Source organism: Solanum pennellii, chromosome 1 (genome assembly GCF_001406875.1).
Source record: "Solanum pennellii chromosome 1, SPENNV200".
NCBI lineage: Eukaryota > Viridiplantae > Streptophyta > Magnoliopsida > Solanales > Solanaceae > Solanum > Solanum pennellii.
Window position 1 is genome coordinate 482,859 of NC_028637.1, and position 19,552 is coordinate 502,410.

Consider the following 19,552-nt stretch of genomic DNA (forward strand, 5'->3'; position numbering starts at 1 on the left):
TATTTTTAATAAAAGTTGATGAATGATGAGGTTAACTTTTCTAAAATCTGCTACTTTTTTTTTTTTACAATCATAACAAGTATCGAAATTTGTTTAGTTGTCCTCATAATTCATTTTATAAATATTTTTTCCCCTTTTATTGCTTATCAAGAAAAGAATTTTGGATTATTTGACCATTATAAACGTTATTAAAATGCATAAACCAAATTCTATATGAAAATGTTTGATCAAATAAGTGCACTTTGCCATTTTTTGTTCTCAAATTCTCTACTCTAAAATACTTCACTTCCAAATTTGTTTTAAAAACTCAAAATAGCTTCTTTTTTCATTTGATAAAAAGAAGTATTTTAAATTTTGGTTTTCAAAAATAAGAAAATATATATTTAATTAGAAAGAAATTACTAGCTTTATATATATTTAATTAATTAAAGTCAAAGGCAATGGCAATTGTCCAAACCTCCTCACTTCACTCTCCACTTCTCCCATTTAACAATATTCAAATCAACATGTTATCACACAATTAGAAACAAATTAACCAAAACCAATCCACAAAAAAATAATTAACACCTAAATTAAAGTTTACATAATTAACACCGAAATTAAAGTTTACATGACAAATTTCCAAGGTTTCACTCTCAAAAAAAGAGGTAAGATCAATGGGATACTTTAGGTACTTATTAGGGATCCAAATGTTATACGCGGTGGCATATACGTCAACATTGTCGTTAGTGACATCAGAAAATAATGATTCATCAATCGCATCTACGGCAGAAACCAATAATTCATCAATGGCTTCTTCAACAGAAAAAAATGATTCATCAATCGCATCTACAACAAAAATTCATAATTTATCAATGGTGTCTACAACAGTAAATAATGATTCATCATTGACGTCTCCAACGAATAACAATGATTCATCAATAGCAATGTCGCCAAATGAAAATAACAGTTCGTCAGCAGCGCCACAAACAGCGCCATCAGGTTCAAATGATGACATCGTAATATGTGTTAGAGATTGCATGGGTATTTGCATGAATTTAGACAACGCCACCTCGCATGACTGCGAGAGTGCTTGTCGCAAGGGATGTAAACCATTAATTTATAGAAAAGAAATAGTATCACTTGGTAATAATAATAGTTCAGATTTCATGGTAGATAAATTCAATAAGCCTATGGATAAACCTGCTTAATGATTAATTAATGACTTTTTCTTTGAGGTTGTTTGTGTTTAGATATGTATTTTCGTATACTTAAAATCATAACAATAATAATTTATTTATTTTTCTTTTGATCTATAGTATTGGTTGTGGACTTTGCCATGCAGGCCCAACTTATGGGCTTTGTACTAGTAATGAAGGCCCAACAAGAACTCGCTCAATCCGTTTCAATTTATATGACCTATATTAACTTGATACTGTTGTAAAATCAAGATTATAAGAAGAAGACAAGAGAAATAGATGTAGGAGAAGACTTTCTTTTATTCAAGTATATATAAGTTTCATATGTATATATTACAATAGTGAATGAACAACCCTATTTATAGAGTGAGAAATCATTCCAAAGGTCACCATATTAAGTATCATAATAAATAGATACATACTTATCCAAAAAGGTTCATGTAACCTAGTGAATATGAATGGTTGTTCATGTACTAACTTTATGAACTATCCACTTATTTAATGGATTTATAACACTCCCCCTTGGATGTCCATAGATATTGTGCCTCGTTAAAACCTTACTAGAAAAAAACCCTGTGGGAAAAAATTCTAGTGAAGGAAAAAGAGTACACATATCTTTTGATACGCATTATTTGCTGCCTCATTAAAAACCTTTCTAGGAAAACCCAATGGGACAAAACCTAGATTAAGGAAAAAAGAGTACAGTGCGTATTTTACTCCCCCTGATAAAAACCACGATTCAGATGGTTAAGTTTCCGCATTCCAATTTTGTGAACCATCTTCTCAAGAGTTGAGGCCGGTAAAGATTTAGTAAATAAATCTGCTGGATTATCACTCGAACGAATTTGTCGCACATCAATATCACCATTCTTCTGGAGATCATGTGTGAAGAATAATTTTGGTGAAATGTGTTTCGTTCTATCTCCTTTTATAAAGCCTCCTTTTAATTGAGCTATGCATGCAGCATTGTCTTCAAAGAGTATTGTGGGTATCTTGACGTCACACTTCAAACCACATCTTTCTTTGATAGAATGTATTACTGATCTTAACCATACACATTCTCTACTTGCTTCATGAATGGCTATTATCTCAGCATGATTTGAAGAAGTAGCGACAATAGACTGCTTCATAGATCGCCATGATATAGCAGTACCTCCATATGTGAACAGATAGCCTGTTTGTGATCGAGCTTTATGTGGGTCAGATAAATAACCTGCATCTGCATGACCAACAAGATCTGCACTATCTTTGTTAGTATAAAACAGACCCATATCACTAGTTCCCCTTAGATATCGCAATATATGTTTAACTCCTTTCCAATGTCTTCGTGTAGGGGAAGAACTATATCTTGCTAACAAATTAACAGAAAATGCTATGTCAGGTCTCGTAGCATTAGCAAGATACATAAGTGCCCCAATTGCACTAAGATAAGGTACTTCTGGACCAAGAGGTTCCTCATTCTCTTCTTGAGGTCGGAATGGATCCTTACTCACTTCAAGTGATCGGACAACCATTGGAGTACTTAATGGATGTGCTTTGTCCATGTAAAATCGTTTCAAGATTTTCTCAGTATAGGCAGATTGATGGATGAAGACCCCGTCTACTAAATATTCTATTTGTAGTCCAAGACAAATTTTTGTCTTTCCAAGGTCTTTCATCTCAAATTCTTTCTTTAGATATTCAATTGCCTTTTGAACCTCTTCTGGAGTTCCAATGAGATTAATGTCATCAACATAAACAGCAAGAATAACAAATCCCAATGTTGTTTTCTTAATAAATATACAAGGACAAATGACATCGTTTATATAACCTTGTTTTATCAAGTACTCACTGAGGCGATTATACCACATGCGCCCTGATTGTTTTAAGCCATATAATGACTTTTGTAATCTGATTGAATATATTTCCCGAGATTTTGAACTACATGCTTCAGGCATTTTAAGTCCTTCTGGAACTTTCATATAAATTTCATTATCAAGTGAACCGTAAAGGTAAGCTGTAACCACATCCATTAGACGAATTTCAAGATTTTCATGTACAGCTAAACCGATGAGATATCGAAAAGTTATTGCATCCATAACAGGTGAATATGTTTCTTCATAGTCGACACCAGGTCGTTGAGAGAATCCTTGTGCAACAAGGCGTGCCTTGTATCTTACAATCTCATTTCTCTCATTTCTTTTTCGTACAAAGACCCATTTATAGCCAATTGGTTTAACATCACTAGGCGTTTGGACTACTGGTCCAAAAACCTCACGCTTAGCAAGTGAATTCAATTCTGATTCAATTGCTTCTTTCCATTTTGGCCAATCATGTCTTTGTCGACATTCTTCGACGGATAGAGGTTCAAGATCCTCATTTCCTTGCATAATGTTAAGTGCAACATCATATGCGAAAACATTATCCACTATGATTTTTGATCGATCTAAACTTATCCCATCACCTGTAGAAGAACTTATTGAGAGTTCTTCATTTACTTGAGTCTCGGGTTCACTGATTTCTTCAGGAATATCAGGATTAATCAGATCTTGAATTTCTTCGTGAAATTCTTTTGTAGTGTCATTTTTTGTACTTCTTTTTCTAGGATTCTTATCTTTTGAACCCAATGGTCTACCACGCTTCAGGCGTATTTGTGATTCAGAAGCTATGACACTTGTAGATGGTCCTTTTGGGACGTCGATTCGGATAGGCACATTTACTGCAGGAATATGTGACTTTGTTATCCTTTTTGAATCAGTAAATGCGTCTGGCATTTGATTTGCTATGTTTTGCAAATGGATGATCTTCTGGACCTCTTGTTCACACACAGGGGAGCGTGGATCAAAATGAGATAATGACGAAACTTTCCATGCAATTTCACTTTTAAGTTTATTTTTCTCTCCCCCTAATTGCGGAAAATTTGTTTCATCAAATCGACAATCTGCAAATCTTGCAGTGAATAAATCTCCCGTCAATGGCTCAAGGTAGCGAATTATTGAGGGTGAATCAAACCCAACATATATGCCTAACCTTCTTTGAGGGCCCATCTTGGTGCGCTGAGGTGGTGCTACAGGCACATATACAGCACATCCAAAAATTCGAAGATGAGCAATATTTGGTTCATGACCAAATACCAATTGTAATGGGGAGTATTTATTATAATGAGTCGGTCTGAGACGAACAAGTGATGCTGCATGTAAGATAGCATGACCCCAAACAGTAGTAGGCAACTCACTTTTCATAAGTAGAGGTCTTGCTATCAATTGTAAGCGCTTAATAAATGACTCAGCAAGGCCATTTTGAGTATGAACATGAGCTACAGGATGTTCAACTTTTATCCCTACCGATACGCAATAAGCATCAAAAGCTTGGGATGTGAATTCGCCAGCATTATCAAGACGAATTGTCTTAATGGGATAATCTGGAAATTGCGCTCTTAATCGTATCATTTGTGCCAATAATTTTGCAAACGCCAGGTTGCGAGATGATAAGAGGCACACATGAGACCATCTTGAAGATGCGTCTATTAGGACCATAAAATATCTAAACGACCCACTAGATGGGTGAATAGGTCCACAAATATCCCCATGTATTCGTTCCAAAAATTGAGGGGATTCAATGTTAACCTTCATTGGTGATGGCCTAGTAATCAATTTGCCTTGGCAGCAAGCAGCACATGAAAACTCATCATTTGTAAGAATCTTCAGGTTCTTTAATGGATGACCATTTGAGTTTTCAATGATTCGTCTCATCATTATTGATCCAGGATGACCTATTCGGTCATGCCAAAGCACAAAAGTCTTTAAGTCAGTAAACTTCTGGTTTACGATAGAGTGTGCTTCAATCGTACTTATTTTTGCATAATACAGGCCAGAAGATAAAGTTGATAATTTCTCCAATACATATTTCTGGTTTGAGACAATCTTGGTAATACCAAGGTATTCAACATTCATTTCATTTATTGTCTCAACATGATATCCATTTCGGCGAATATCTTTAAAACTTAACAGGTTTCTTGGGGATTTAGAAGAGAACAAAGCATCTTCTATGACAAGTTTTGTCCCCTTAGGCAGAAATATAGTAGCTCTTCCGGAGCCTTCTATTAAGTTTGAATTACCAGAAATTGTAGTAACATTTGCTTTTCTTCTAAGCAAGTAGGAGAAGTATTTCTCATCTTTGAATATGGCGTGCGTTGTTCCACTATCAATTATACAAATATCTTCATGATTGATCATTGAGGTATCCATATATTCTTCAAGATAAAAGATATAAAAGAAATAAACATTATAATATTATTACTAAACAAAAACAATACACAACCTTTTAGTTATTTACAAATCTAGGAAAACATATTCATACTAGTTCATATAAACGACGAAAATGAAATATATTTATATTATCACAGACCCATCACCTATCAGGTGATCTATCTTTCCTTCGGGGTTCTCAAAGAAATCCGCTACATCTAGATGCATGGGTTCAACAGTATCTTCCGTGATAAAGTTGGCTTCTGCGTTATTTTTCACCTCCTTCAGGGAAGCTTGATATAACTCAACCAGGTGCCTTGGCGTACGACAGGTACGTGACCAATGTCCTTTTCCTCCACATCGATAACATTTGTTGTCTGAATTTTTCTTCTGCACTACGTCATGTTTTTCATTCTTCTTTTTACACTGCTGGTGTTGAATGTTATTATTTAGTGCAAGACGATCACCATGATTGAGATTTCTTCCTCGACCACGACCACGGCCACGACTGGGGCCACGACCTTTTTCACGCTTAGATTGGTGAAAATTTGCCGTATTTACTTCAGGAAATGGCATAGAACCAGTAGGTCGACTTTCATGGTTTTTCATCAGTAAATCATTATGTTGTTCAGCAACAAGGAGATGTGAGATTAATTCGGAATACTTTTTAAATCCCATTTCTCGGTATTGCTGCTGCAGAAGCATACTCGAGGCAGGGAAAGTGGAAAACGTTTTTTCCAGCATATCATGGTCAGTGATATTTTCTCCACATAATTTTAATTGTGAGATAATTTTAAACATAGAAGAGTTATACTCACTGATAGATTTAAAATCTTGAAGTCTCAAGTGGATCCAATCATAACGTGCCTGTGGAAGGACAACCAACTTCAGGTGGTCATATCTATCTTTTAAATTGTTCCACAACACCAGAGGATCCTTAACAGTGAGATATTCCATTTTCAAACCCTCATCAAGGTGATGACGGAGAAATATCATCGCCTTAGCACGGTTTTGATTCGATGCTTGATTATTTTCTTGGATGGTGTCTGCTAGACCCATCGCATTAAGATGAATTTCTGCATCGAGTGCCCATGATAGATAGCTTTTTCCCGATATGTCTAGAGCAAGAAATTCAAGTTTAGAAAGATTAGACATTATTTAAAAATAAAGGAAATTCTTACCTCCGAGGCTTTGAAAGTCTTTACTTGAACTGGTAGAGACTCGTGCTGATAACGTGTTGTAAAATCAAGATTATAAGAAGAAGACAAGAGAAATAGATGTAGGAGAAGACTTTCTTTTATTCAAGTATATATAAGTTTCATATGTATATATTACAATAGTGAATGAACAACCCTATTTATAGAGTGAGAAATCATTCCAAAGGTCACCATATTAAGTATCATAATAAATAGATACATACTTATCCAAAAAGGTTCATGTAACCTAGTGAATATGAATGGTTGTTCATGTACTAACTTTATGAACTATCCACTTATTTAATGGATTTATAACAGATACCAATATTTTTTAAAGAAATTAAATTGATTTTTCTGGTCTTAATTAAACAATAAGTAAATATAATAAAATATAATTTAATTTCGTGATCTTATATATATATATATATATATATTTATTTTAAGTCGGACTAAAAGTAAAGGTCAAACAAATTTAATTAAAACAGATGAAGTATCTTTTAACGGGGGTCGTTTGTAACTTTTTTTCCCTATATTGACCTTTATATTTTATCCCGCAAATAAATTTTTTATGTGACATAAATTTATATTTTCTCATCAATCGTGATATTTCAAACCATATCGAATAATGCCCTTGACATAAAGAATAATATAAATTGTTGAGAGAAATTGTATTTAATTTCCACCGCACTAATCACGGAAATACTTTTTTTTCCTTCTTTTTAATCAAAGACAATCAAGGAAAAAAAGTCAAAACTTTACAAACAAAAGGAAAAAAATTCAATCATGTCATGCAAGAAAAATAAAAAAAGGACATAATATGAATAAGTTGAGGTATTAATAATATTCCATAAAATATATTACTTCAATGTTGCTGCTGATTTTTTAAAATTTTATTTTTTCTGTTCTAGGTAATTTAGAAAGAAATTTAAAATATAATAGTGTATATAGTCTTATCAACCTAGTAGAAAGTTTGGTGGACTTATATACATTTTAGGGTTAAAATATACACAAGAAAAGAAAGTGAGATCGTTGAGAGTATCACTTGTCGTATTGGTTTAAGGTAAATGAAATGGAGGCTCACATTTAGGGTGTTGTGTAATAAGAAGATGCCATCAAACATAAAAACAAGTTATGTAGAATGGTATTTAGATCAACTGCGAGGATGATATGATGAATGTGCGGACATATGAGGAGAGATAGGATCTGAGATGAAGGAATTTGAAATAATATGGGAACGACTACTATGAATGATAAAATACAAGAAGCGAGGTTAAGATGTCCTCAGAGATTTGAAGAGGAGATGTTTGGATGTCCCAATGTAAAGGTACGAACGAGGCTGACTACAAAGAGTTCATGAGAGGTGATTAAACATAGATCAAAAAAAATTGGAAAGGTGATGATTTACGTTGAATATGATACAACTCTACATACTAAAGACACAACACTAAATAGGAAGCTACGAATATACAAATTAAAATAGAAAATTAATATATAATCGTGTTTGACATCATATGTTTTAAGAAGAAAGTCAAAGCACTAAGGAAATTCATGACTACTTCTTTCTCTTTCTTTTTCCCTATTTAACATTTAGGAAAAAGTTAATTAATAGCTAGCAGAAAATAAAAGAATATTAATGTCTTAATGATATCTTTGTTTTCAATTAATTGGTGGTTTCACCAAATATATACAATCATGAATCATCATGTAAATGAAAAATTCATAAGTGACTTAAAGGCATAATATATATCATTAACTTTAACTTATTAGAATCTCAATTTATTCAACCTTTAATTCTATAAAAAAAAATTATTTGTTTACTGAAAATACTCTCCACAAAAATCGTAAAAAGAATGTGAAAAAAAATTAAGGAAAAATTGTATTTTTAACGATACTAATGAATGCATTATAACACTTTCAATTGACAATAGTATCATGATTTTTCATAGTTACATATAATACCAAATAGAATGTATAACTAATGATCGTACTAATTAAAAACTGAACAAATAAGATATTTTTAATAAATAAAGCTAATTCATGCATTATTTATTCCGTCGAAAATCTTCTTGATAAATCTTCTTGTTTTTGTCTTCTAGCTAGTTTCCATGTGTATTTCCAATTTTCCCTAAACCTTTACTCCTAATACTAATTGGAAACAAATTGATGGGACAAATTAACAAACAATTATGATTATTATTGAATCATTACTTGTCTTTAATTATTAATTACCTATTGTGTCCATAATATCCAAACAATTGACAGATATTATATCATTTTAAATCACTTTTGTGTGTACCATTAGTTTGTCCAATATTTCTTGTCTTATACAAAATGACAAAAAATACTATATGATACATATTAATTCATTCAAACAATAATGGTTCACGAGTTTACTATTAAAACTTGTCCCAATTTTTCATGATAGAGAGAACACACATATAGTAATAAAGTTAAGTGATTATTTTGTAAGTTTGTATTCAGACTATTTTGCAAAAAAAAAAAAACTTTTTGTAGTACTTCTATATATTATTATCTACTATGATTAAAGTTGATGATATATAGTGACAAACTCTACAAGATTTTCTTCTATATAATGAAATCTATATATATTCATATTCATATGTATACATTATGACTATTTATGCATGCACCAACAATCACTATTACAAAATATCGAACTTGTCGGTAACCGGTAACTCTTAACTAGCTAGTCAGTCGCTAAAAAATTCATAGCTAATTGAGTTTTCTTAAAATTCATCACTAAACAATATTAACATGAGATTTTTATTGTTTAACTCTAAAATTTTATATATCGCGATTTCTTTGTTTTCTAGTAATGAATTAATGCTTTATACTCCACTCTCGTCGCTCTTTTTTACGCGTCTAATATTAACTATATGTACATGCATCTTTTATTAGGTAGCTCATATACTAGAGGAAATTCAAATTTGAGTATTAGTATATTAATAAATCAGAAAAATACTTACTTGACGATAAGGATATTATTTGAAAAATTAAATCTTATTACAATATATTTTTAGTATAGTAAAAAGTTAAAGGGGGGGATGGGGTGTATATTAATCTATATTATCTATAGCTTCTCATTCAAACTTCAAAGAAAGTTTACTATGAAAAAAGGAACTTTTGTGACATAATAATCCACTAATCTCTAATAAACAACTATACATGATTATAAAAATATGTTAATTATTATTATGATTGAATGAACAACTATGAAAAGGATTGATGAATTCTACTATATTCTATTTTGATTCTAGAATAATTTTGTATTATAAAGCCATCTAAACCATAAAAAATGCTTTTGAAAAAAAAGGAGAAGAGAAAAATATGAATCATTTCTAACTTTTATAGCAAATTAATTAATTAAAGCATGAGAACAATCTTTACATGTCTCCAACAATTTTTTTTTTCATTTCATTTGGCATTTTCATCTCATAATTGATGAAATTATAACTAGAATATCTTATCTCTAAATCTTCGCTAAATCAAAATTATTATCTATAATTTTATCAGTTTCTCTTTGTGTAATATGAGAATTCGTCTAAAATATTATTTATATATACTTCATCTTCAGATGTTCACATTTTATTCCTCACCCCCCCCCTCCCGGATAAAAACATCATCAAAGATATATTTAACATAAAAAAATTATCAAACGCGTTATATATTTTTTTAAAATTAATAAACCTTCAATAATGTTTAAGGAAAAAAAACATCATGTCTATCATGTGGCACTTTGAAGGGACAATTTTTTTTAAACATTTAAGTGATCTCAAATTTGTACAATATTTTTTTTATGAGAAAAAAAAATAATATTGGTGACTGCAAATTATGTAGAATATTGCCCCCACTTTCCACTGTCTAAATAAGACACTTTCACATGCTATATGTAATGTGATGTGATGCAACACAACATGTATCATCATAGTCATTTAGGTTCAATTTTAAAAATAGATTTATAGTCTTAGTAGCATACACATAATTTTATTTAAAGAGAATTATTAAAAATATCTCTGAGTTTGACGTAAGTTGTTAATTTTATTTCTGGATTCTGAACTTAACGCAAGTTATTAATTTCATCTTTGAATTCTGAATTTGATCGTTTTATATCTAAATTTTGAACTTGAAGCAAGTATATTAATTTCATCTCTGATAATCATAGCCTAAAAAACATATTCTTGAAACAAAAATCAATTATAAGATCAACTTTCTAAGATATTGGGAAGTGATGTGTAAAATAGATTAAAAAATTAATTGGGTGGATTCATGTTTATGGGATGGTTCCATTTTTTGTGTTAAAATAACATATAAGCCCAAATATATATGAGTGTTATGTCAAAAAGGAGCAATTGTGATGCCTAAAAGTACTATGACCCTCCACCTAGATTCACACTCATATAAAGTGTCAAAATAATTGCATTTATAAGAAAAATGATTCAATGAACTTTGTATTTAATTATTTATCTTTTACTCATTAAAATAACATGGACAAAATTATTTACTAAAAAAGATAATAACACGAATCAATGAATATATTAACTTCAAATTCTAAACGAAAAACGCTCAAGTATATCAGTGAACTTTGAAAAATGGTTTATCTATGCTAATCGTTAACAGTCAAACTCATCTATGTCATTATTGTTTGAAAAAAATTGACACATCCATATTAAATGAGTACTTTCAATTTTATACGATGATATTAATCAATTTTAATATTTTGCCCTTTGTTCTTATTTTTAGCATCTTGAAAAAACAAAATTATTATATCTTCAAAATTCGTTTGAACTTCCAAAAGTCATATTAATTATAGGGATAAAATGAAAAAAAATTAATTAACTCGATCGTGATTTAGTTAGTGATCAAGTACTATTTGACAATATAAATATCATTAAAGACTTAGGACTCTGAACTCGATGATACTAACTCAATTATTATTAAATTTATAATTACTAAATATCTCTTTTGTCGTAGCGTCGATACCATAAATATTTACCATTGGATTCTCTTTTAGCCAATTGAGTAAAACACCAAATCAAACCATGAAAAAAAATCTCACTTTTTGCAGAGTCATGCATCGTAATTCGTGCAGGGGTATGACAGGTATTTTGACTAAGTATTATTTCTGTTATTCTTCACGGAGCTCAGCTTTTATATGACGGACGTTGCACGTGTATACAAAAAAAAGGACGATTAGATTTAACGGCGTTAGTGTTGAAAAGTAACGGTAAAGTAATTTTATTTTTTACCAATAGAATATAAGTTAGTTACTCTCATCATGAAAAAAATAATAATATATTAATACTACAAGTTATCGTTGTGAAATTTCTAACATTGATGTCATAAAATAAGAATTCAGGATTATTTCAATTTTTTTTTTATTGTTTTGTATTTTGACACATTCATATTAGATGAGTCCTATATATATATATTTATGACGATTCAATTATTCCTTGTCTCTATTGAATAACGTCATCTTTTAGGAGTTTCGAAGTCATAAAAAGGAAAATCAAGATTATCCAAAACTTTTGTGTATCTTAACCAACTCCGTTTGGCTCCAAATTTTATAGGTCCATTTCTGTGAGATATAATGAAACGATATTCCTTATCTCTATATGATTGACGTCACTTTTTCTTTTTAGAGTTTTGACGTTCATCTCATCCATTTTGTGATCTCAAGAATTAATAATGTTTTGATTAGTTCTTCAATACTGCATCCATCGATAATAAAAATACTCAACGTAACCCGTTAAAAACAATATAGATTTTCCAAAGTTTTGACTAGCTAGATAACAAGAAATGCTAGCTCCAATTACTTGGAAGTTCAAATACATTAATTTTTTTTCTTAAGTTCTAATCCTGTTTTTTTGTCAAATACTTAGCCAAAAACTTGTCTTTTTCTTCTTCTTCCATAAAATAATTATTTTACGAATAAATACAAATAATAAAAATTATTATTCGAATAAATACAAATAAACTGCAAAAATCATAAACTTGGAAATTGTGCTTTTTTACAAATAATATTGACCAACTTATTATTACACATAAAACCACCATTTGACCACTGTCACGTCAGAAGTATATTCGTTTTTACTTCAATTTATTTTACTAATTATTGTTAATTATTTTATTAATTTAAGTGTTAATATATATGCAAAATAATTTTTTAATTTTACTAGTATTAGAATATATCAAAAGCATAGAATCTTTGTCTAGATGAATTAAGAACTAATTAACAAACATTATCGTGGATGAGACTCCAAGTTGACAGTGGATTCTCTGACTAAAATATAATTAATTAATTAATGACACATTTCATTGGATTCCACTCATCTACATATTTGTGTTTTTTTTTTGAATTATGTTAAAAGAAAGAAATTAAATGGTATACTTAAGTCAATGACACGTATTATCTGATTTGAATTCAATAGATTTTTACGATTTTGCTCTTTAGGTTTACATTTAAGGTGTAGTATACATTCATTTTAGTTTGAATTATAGTATTTATTGAAGAAGAAGTAATTAAATGTCATAACCTAAGTTAATGACACGTATTATCTGTTTTAAGTTAGATTTTACGAGTTTGTTGTTCAGATGTACAATTATATATCAAACTTAAAATCGTGCGTAGCATCTGAATTATTATTGAATCATCTTTATATTGAATCATTCAAAAAATACAATTTTTTGAAGGAATCAACATGCACACGTCGATATTTCTCTTTAATTCATTATTCATTTTTCTCTCTTATTCTAATATGAGATTCATTGAAGATGCAACATGCATTTTACAAAAACTTGCTAACGACTAACACATATAGCTAAAATTTTATCGATCTTTCTCTTTTATTCGTTTTCATTGACCCGCCCTCTATCATGAACATCGTTCACGTTTTAAAATAAAATAAAAAAGGGGCCATACTTTTGTGAATCAATTGATGAAGAACTCACATGGAAGGTGAGTCAAATATTCATTTAAAGAAGGATCAATCCAGAAGGTTTGTATACGTGCAATATTCTTCTAATAATATAATATTTTACTAATAAAAAACATTAAGATTCTTTTTTTTTCTGAAATAAAAAAGAACTTTTTAAGGAATATTATTATTATTACAATAATTTATAATTAGTGGCCATTAATTAGGGTGAACGTGGAATAAAGTTAGTTGATTATATATGCTCTAAAAATACTAAACACATTTGGCTTTAATCATCTTTTTTTTGTTTGTTCAATAAAGATGAAAAGAAAAAAAAAAAGGAAAAAGGAAAAACTTTTATGGACCAAATTGACTTATAATTCATCTTTATTCTCACGACTCAATTGCAAAAGATGCCATGTGCAAATGGCAAATATTTCGTTCGATTTTAATTTGTGTCTGATTTAATTTGATATAGAGTTTATTTAAAAAAATTAAAATTTGTGATCTTAAATTAAAAATATGTAAAATATATTAAAATATTTTTTTCTTTAATAATCTCAAACATACCACGTAAAAATTTACATTTTAATATAGCCAACAAAGAAAAACACTCTTTTTAATCGATAGGAGTAATAATATTGCATATAGTTAATTAATAAATAATTTATAAATTTGAGGAACTTGGGAATAATCTTGTATATAATTAATTGAGAAATAATCTGTAAATATGAGTAACTTATGAATAATACGATATAGTTAAGGAATAATCTCCTTGATATTAATTCTCGAGATTTATAGGTCTTTTGAGATGACTTGTTTTCACAAGATATTAGGTTTATCTCGCCCCTTAATCCTTTCAACACCTTCACTTATTATAATTCAAACTTACATATATGTGAATATACAAATAGACGCAAAAATGTTCAAATAATCTCAATAACTTTTCTATTGTTATCCTCATGATTGCGTGTTATACATATACTTTTCTGGCAAATGTAGTGATCATTTAATCATATATAATCTTGTGTGCCAACACATTCATAATATATGTATTCAGACGCGAATCTAAAATTTTTAGAATATAAATACATCATTAGAAAAAAAAAACGAATATATTAGGTTCGAACCATCCATTTTCCTATGAGTAAGCAAGACATCATTCAACTAAGTGTAGTATCACAAAGAGATCATGAATTCACATGCATTATAAATTACACAAAAAATTTACCCCTAAAATATTTAACGAATCTAAATATCTAAATTATCAATAAAATAAATGATATTTTATTTATTAATCTCATACATATTTTATGTAAAGAATCTAAAATGAATTATAAAATCTATTCTTTACAAAAAAAAAAAAAAAAGTTGGTACCAACTATTGTCTCGAGATGGTAAATGGAGGGACAAATTCGAAATGATAACGGTTAAAAGAACTTTTGAATAAACAAAAGGGCAAAAACATAATTTCACATTAATTTATAGTGTGGACCCTACTTTGAAAAAAGAAAAGGACATCAGTGGTGCTGCATTTTCTCCACCCACCGTCCTTTTTTACCCCTCGTGTTCACCAAAATAACATATCGCAGAGACTAGAATATACGTAAATTTTACTCATATTTCGTTTAGGTAAAACTTTTTAAAGTATTTTTTTGGTTCAAATGTGATAATTAAAGTATCTATAGAAAGTAGGTTAGAACATACGAGAAAGGAACAATAATAATAATAATAATACAATAATTAAAATATAACAAATGATAACAAATATCAAAAGCAATAAACTATAGAATACGAACTCATTTTACGTTACCATCAAGTCTAAAAATCATTGAAAAAACAAGATAACACTATATTAATTCGTGACCTCCTCACATTCTTCTAGCTAAAGTCGTGAAACTTTTGACTAATTTCTATATTACTAATACATGCATGATTATAACCAGCTACAAGACAATTCCCACCTTGTTTGGATGGTCGTTATCCGGTGTATCGTATTATTTATTAGTTTAAATATAACATTTATTTTAATTGTTATTTAAATTTTATTATATTGTATCATATTGTTTAAATTCATCGTTAGACAATAACAAAAATATAAATTTTATGTAATGACGAATTAGGTGAAATTACATTGTTACTTCAATATTTTCTTCTCATTTTGTCTTAATTTATTATTTAATAATCACATTTAATCTTTTTATTATGCGTTTTCATAATAGCTTTACTTTGTACCCTACTTTTTGTAGGTTCGTCATTCAAATTATGAATATGTAATATCATATTACGACGAAGAACGATACAATCTATCCAAACAATATATTCATTAAACAATACAATAGAATTAAATACGATACATCGTGGACAATACATAACAACCATCAAAACAAAGTAAATATCAAGATAAGTTAACCTCGATTAATTATGTCTTATCACTTTTATCAAACGAGTCCTTAGATATAAACAATTTATTAATTTTTTTCCAAAAAGAATTAGTTAATAATTGAAAAAAAGAAAATAATAAAATACATGGGTGTGAATATGGAAACAGAAAAAGACAGACCCATCTCTGCATTTTTATTGGATTTTTCGATAGAAGCAGAAAGGGAAGAGAGAGAAGAAACAATCAAAGCAAAAGCTTTTTTAGCCTCTCACTGTCCTCAAGCATTTGGGGTTATAGTAAAGTGTGTTTCTTTGAAGAAGAGAAGGAAAAAAAAGGGGGTGCGTAGGATAAGCAGAAGGGGGTGTAGTTTAAGAGCTTGGTTATCTAGCTATGGTGGAGTTGATTTGAGGTGTAAAAACACTGAATTTGTTTAAAGGGTAGTGATTTTAGCTCAAATCTTGACTTGGGTGTTGCTTTTTTTCTTGATTTGAGGTGGTTAGCTAGGTTAGCTTAGCTATAATGGCAGTTGCTGTGCAGTTTAGCTGTTTAAAGAGGAAAAGAGGAGTTTTTCTTGTAGTTTTTATGTTGGTTTACTTGTGGGGTTCTTTGATTTCATTATCTTGTGCTGCTAGACTATCTGTTTCAAGACAGAAGCTTGAGGTTGAAAAGCACTTGAAAAGGGTCAATAAACCTCCCATTAAAAGCATTGAGGTACTTAGCTTACTTTTGTAATGGCTACAGTTCAAAAAAATTCAATCTTCTTTTGAGTTTTTGTGTTTTGTTACATTTGGATTTTTGGCTGTTTGTTTTGTGTGTGTGTGTGGGTAAGGGTTCTCTTGTTTTTGGTTGCAATTTGTGTGTTTTCTTCCTCCTTTGTTCTTGGAAGTTATTCAAAATTAGTTAAGAGTAATAATGGCATCTCTGAGATGAAGGTTAGATTTTTAATGTTGTGAATGTAATGATTATACAGAGTTTAGATGGGGATATCATTGACTGTATACACATCTCTCAGCAGCCTGCTTTTGACCACCCATTCCTCAAAGATCACAAAATCCAGGTCTATATTTCTTTTTGTTTTGTTCATTGCTTTTAATAAAAATGACTTCTCAGTTTTTGAAAATTTATTGTAATATGCTCAGATGAGACCCAGCTACCATCCAGAAGGGCTTTATGATGAGGAGAAAATGACAACAAGGTCTAAAGATAGTACTAATCCCATAACTCAGTTGTGGCATATGAATGGAAGATGCCCTGAGGACACTATTCCTGTTAGGAGAACAAAAAAAGATGATGTTTTGAGGGCAAGTTCTGTCAAAAAGTATGGTAAGAAGAAGCCCAAAGCCATTGCTAAGCCAAGGTCTACAGATCCTGACCTTACCAATGAAAGTGGCCATCAGGTGGAAAACCATTTCTTGATTTCATTGTCATTTCCTTGGAGGTTGTGTTGGAGTCCATATTCTGATTTTTTTTTTGTGTGGTTTTCCAGCATGCAATAGCTTATGTTGAAGGAGATAGGTATTATGGAGCTAAAGCAACCATTAATGTATGGGAGCCTAAGGTACAACAGTCTAATGAGTTTAGCTTATCTCAGCTTTGGATTCTTGGTGGCTCTTTTGGTCAAGATCTAAACAGCATTGAAGCTGGTTGGCAGGTATATTAATTGTATGAATGATGTTTTAGCTACATTTAAACTATTTTGAGTTAAAAAAGTTAGTTCACCTTCACATGTCAAAAAGTATTTTTGAGTCTAACATTAAGCATACATGTGAATGTCAGGTTAGCCCTGACCTCTATGGTGACAATAACACAAGACTATTCACTTACTGGACTGTAAGTTTCTTACTAGTTTGAGTAAATTGATTGACTCTTTTCTCATTTTCATTTGAACATGATGTAATCTTTTCTTGGATACAATTTTTTGCAGAGTGATGCATATCAAGCAACAGGTTGCTACAACCTTCTTTGCTCAGGTTTCATTCAAGTCAGCAGTGCTATAGCTATGGGAGCAAGTATCTCTCCTGTTTCAGCCTTGAGAAACTCTCAGTATGATATCAGTATTCTTATCTGGAAGGTAAACATCCACTTTCAAGATTTTCAGCCTAATATTCTCTGCTTCTGTGCCAAATTATGGCACCAGTAGCCAGCATCTCATAAAGTAAATCGAGTGTGACAAAAGTACACTCAACATCTCTAAAAGGAAAAATGCATTTTGAATACATAGAAAGATTAAATCTTTATTATTCAGAAACACACAAGTTGTATTGACATGTGCATTCTTGAGGAAATGTTAAGTAGTTCAATTGGTTGACTACATGAATTCGTTTCAAACACTTCGTTATACCCTTTCCGTACCGCCCTCAAGAAACAAACTGTGCATTCTTGTACCTGAAACACACACGCACACACACACTCAAAAGAAGGAAAGAACTTAACTTTATGTTTGTTCGTGTTTGTCTAATCCTTTTATATTCGACATATTCATTGTAGGATCCGAAAGAAGGACATTGGTGGATGCAATTTGGAAACGACTATGTATTAGGGTATTGGCCATCTTTCTTGTTTTCCTATTTAGCAGAGAGTGCATCAATGATAGAGTGGGGTGGTGAAGTGGTGAATTCACAACCAGATGGTAAACATACAGCTACACAAATGGGAAGTGGTAGATTCCCAGAAGAAGGTTTTGGCAAGTCAAGTTATTTCAGAAACATTCAAGTTGTTGACAGCTCAAATAATCTTAAATCTCCAAAAGATCTTGGCACCTTCACTGAGCAATCCAACTGTTATGATGTCCAAACAGGTAGTAATGAAGATTGGGGCCATCACTTTTACTATGGAGGCCCTGGTAGAAACCCCAATTGTCAATGAAGCAATAAAAAAAGCTCAAACACAAGAAAAAAAAAAAAAAGAGAAGATCTCATTATTGATAATAGTCCCCACCCTTGTAAAATTTTAATCTAGTCTAATGCTCTCTTTCTTGTATACCCTTTTGTTTTTCTTGATTTTTTAGGTTTGAGTTAGTAGTGAAAATGTGAACTTTTTTCTTTAGTGGGAAGTTTTGATCCTTTTGCTTCTTTTTTTTTCCACCTTGAAAGGTGATCTCCCATGTAAGTGAATGGGGAAGTGTGGCCTAGTTTCTCAAAAAAAGCTTGAAAGAAACAAAAGGCCTTTTGTCATCTTCTTTGTTTTTCATTTGTTTATATACTCCACTCTATGGAGTAATGTCACTATGGATAGTCAAATGTATCCTATTAGTTTAAAATTTTACAACCAAGTCTTGGTTTGTGGTTTGTTTGTTCAAAGAATTTGACTTTTTTTCTTTTGTTATATAATTTGAGTAAGTTGAGTGGATAGAAGAAAGGCATTTTGGATGGGGTGTTAGTGGATCTCACTATATTTTATCATCTATGCATGGTCCATTAACTTTTTCTAAATAGCCCCACTTTTGTCTCTCCCACTAATCACAGTGTGTCCAACATGTTTATCTGTCCTAATTTTTTTTTTCCATTCGGTGTCTAGTATGAAGCATGATTAAATTTGGATTTACACTGGGAGATTTGAACTTGAAACCTCTAATTAAGGATGAACGACTATTTATCACTCCACCGGCATCTCTGGTTGGTTATCTGTCCTAAAG

The 19,552-nt window shown here is 30.7% G+C and overlaps 3 protein-coding genes across 3 annotated transcripts; 2 read left to right on the forward strand and 1 right to left on the reverse strand.

The window, feature by feature from the left end:
• Positions 1-556: 556 nt before the first annotated feature.
• On the forward strand, positions 557-1,279 carry LOC107016357 (protein P54-like). The gene has a single exon (XM_015216848.2). It carries the CDS (start codon positions 657-659, stop codon positions 1,188-1,190), a length of 534 nt encoding a protein of 177 aa, XP_015072334.1. The 5' UTR covers positions 557-656; the 3' UTR covers positions 1,191-1,279.
• Positions 1,280-5,548: 4,269 nt separating this feature from the next.
• Positions 5,549-6,463, reverse strand: LOC114075602. The gene has a single exon (XM_027914021.1). It carries the CDS (start codon positions 6,461-6,463, stop codon positions 5,549-5,551), a length of 915 nt encoding a protein of 304 aa, XP_027769822.1.
• A 9,636-nt stretch (positions 6,464-16,099) lies between these two features.
• LOC107007758 lies at positions 16,100-19,217 on the forward strand. The gene is made up of 7 exons (XM_015206522.2): positions 16,100-16,629; positions 16,889-16,975; positions 17,058-17,315; positions 17,405-17,569; positions 17,695-17,748; positions 17,843-17,989; positions 18,406-19,217. Exons 1-7 carry the CDS (start codon positions 16,438-16,440, stop codon positions 18,781-18,783), a joined length of 1,281 nt encoding a protein of 426 aa, XP_015062008.1. The 5' UTR covers positions 16,100-16,437; the 3' UTR covers positions 18,784-19,217.
• The last annotated feature ends 335 nt before the right edge of the window (positions 19,218-19,552 follow it).

Bases quoted from the DNA above. Each gene is read 5' to 3' on its own strand.
- LOC107016357 (XM_015216848.2), top strand. From the start codon at position 657: ATGGGATACTTTAGGTACTTATTAGGGATCCAAATGTTATACGCGGTG.
- LOC114075602 (XM_027914021.1), bottom strand. From the start codon at position 6,463: ATGGGTCTAGCAGACACCATCCAAGAAAATAATCAAGCATCGAATCAA.
- LOC107007758 (XM_015206522.2), top strand. From the start codon at position 16,438: ATGGCAGTTGCTGTGCAGTTTAGCTGTTTAAAGAGGAAAAGAGGAGTT. The intron at 16,630-16,888 runs GTACTTAGCTTA...ATGATTATACAG, and splicing joins CTCCCATTAAAAGCATTGAG to AGTTTAGATGGGGATATCAT. The intron at 17,749-17,842 runs GTAAGTTTCTTA...AATTTTTTGCAG, and splicing joins GACTATTCACTTACTGGACT to AGTGATGCATATCAAGCAAC.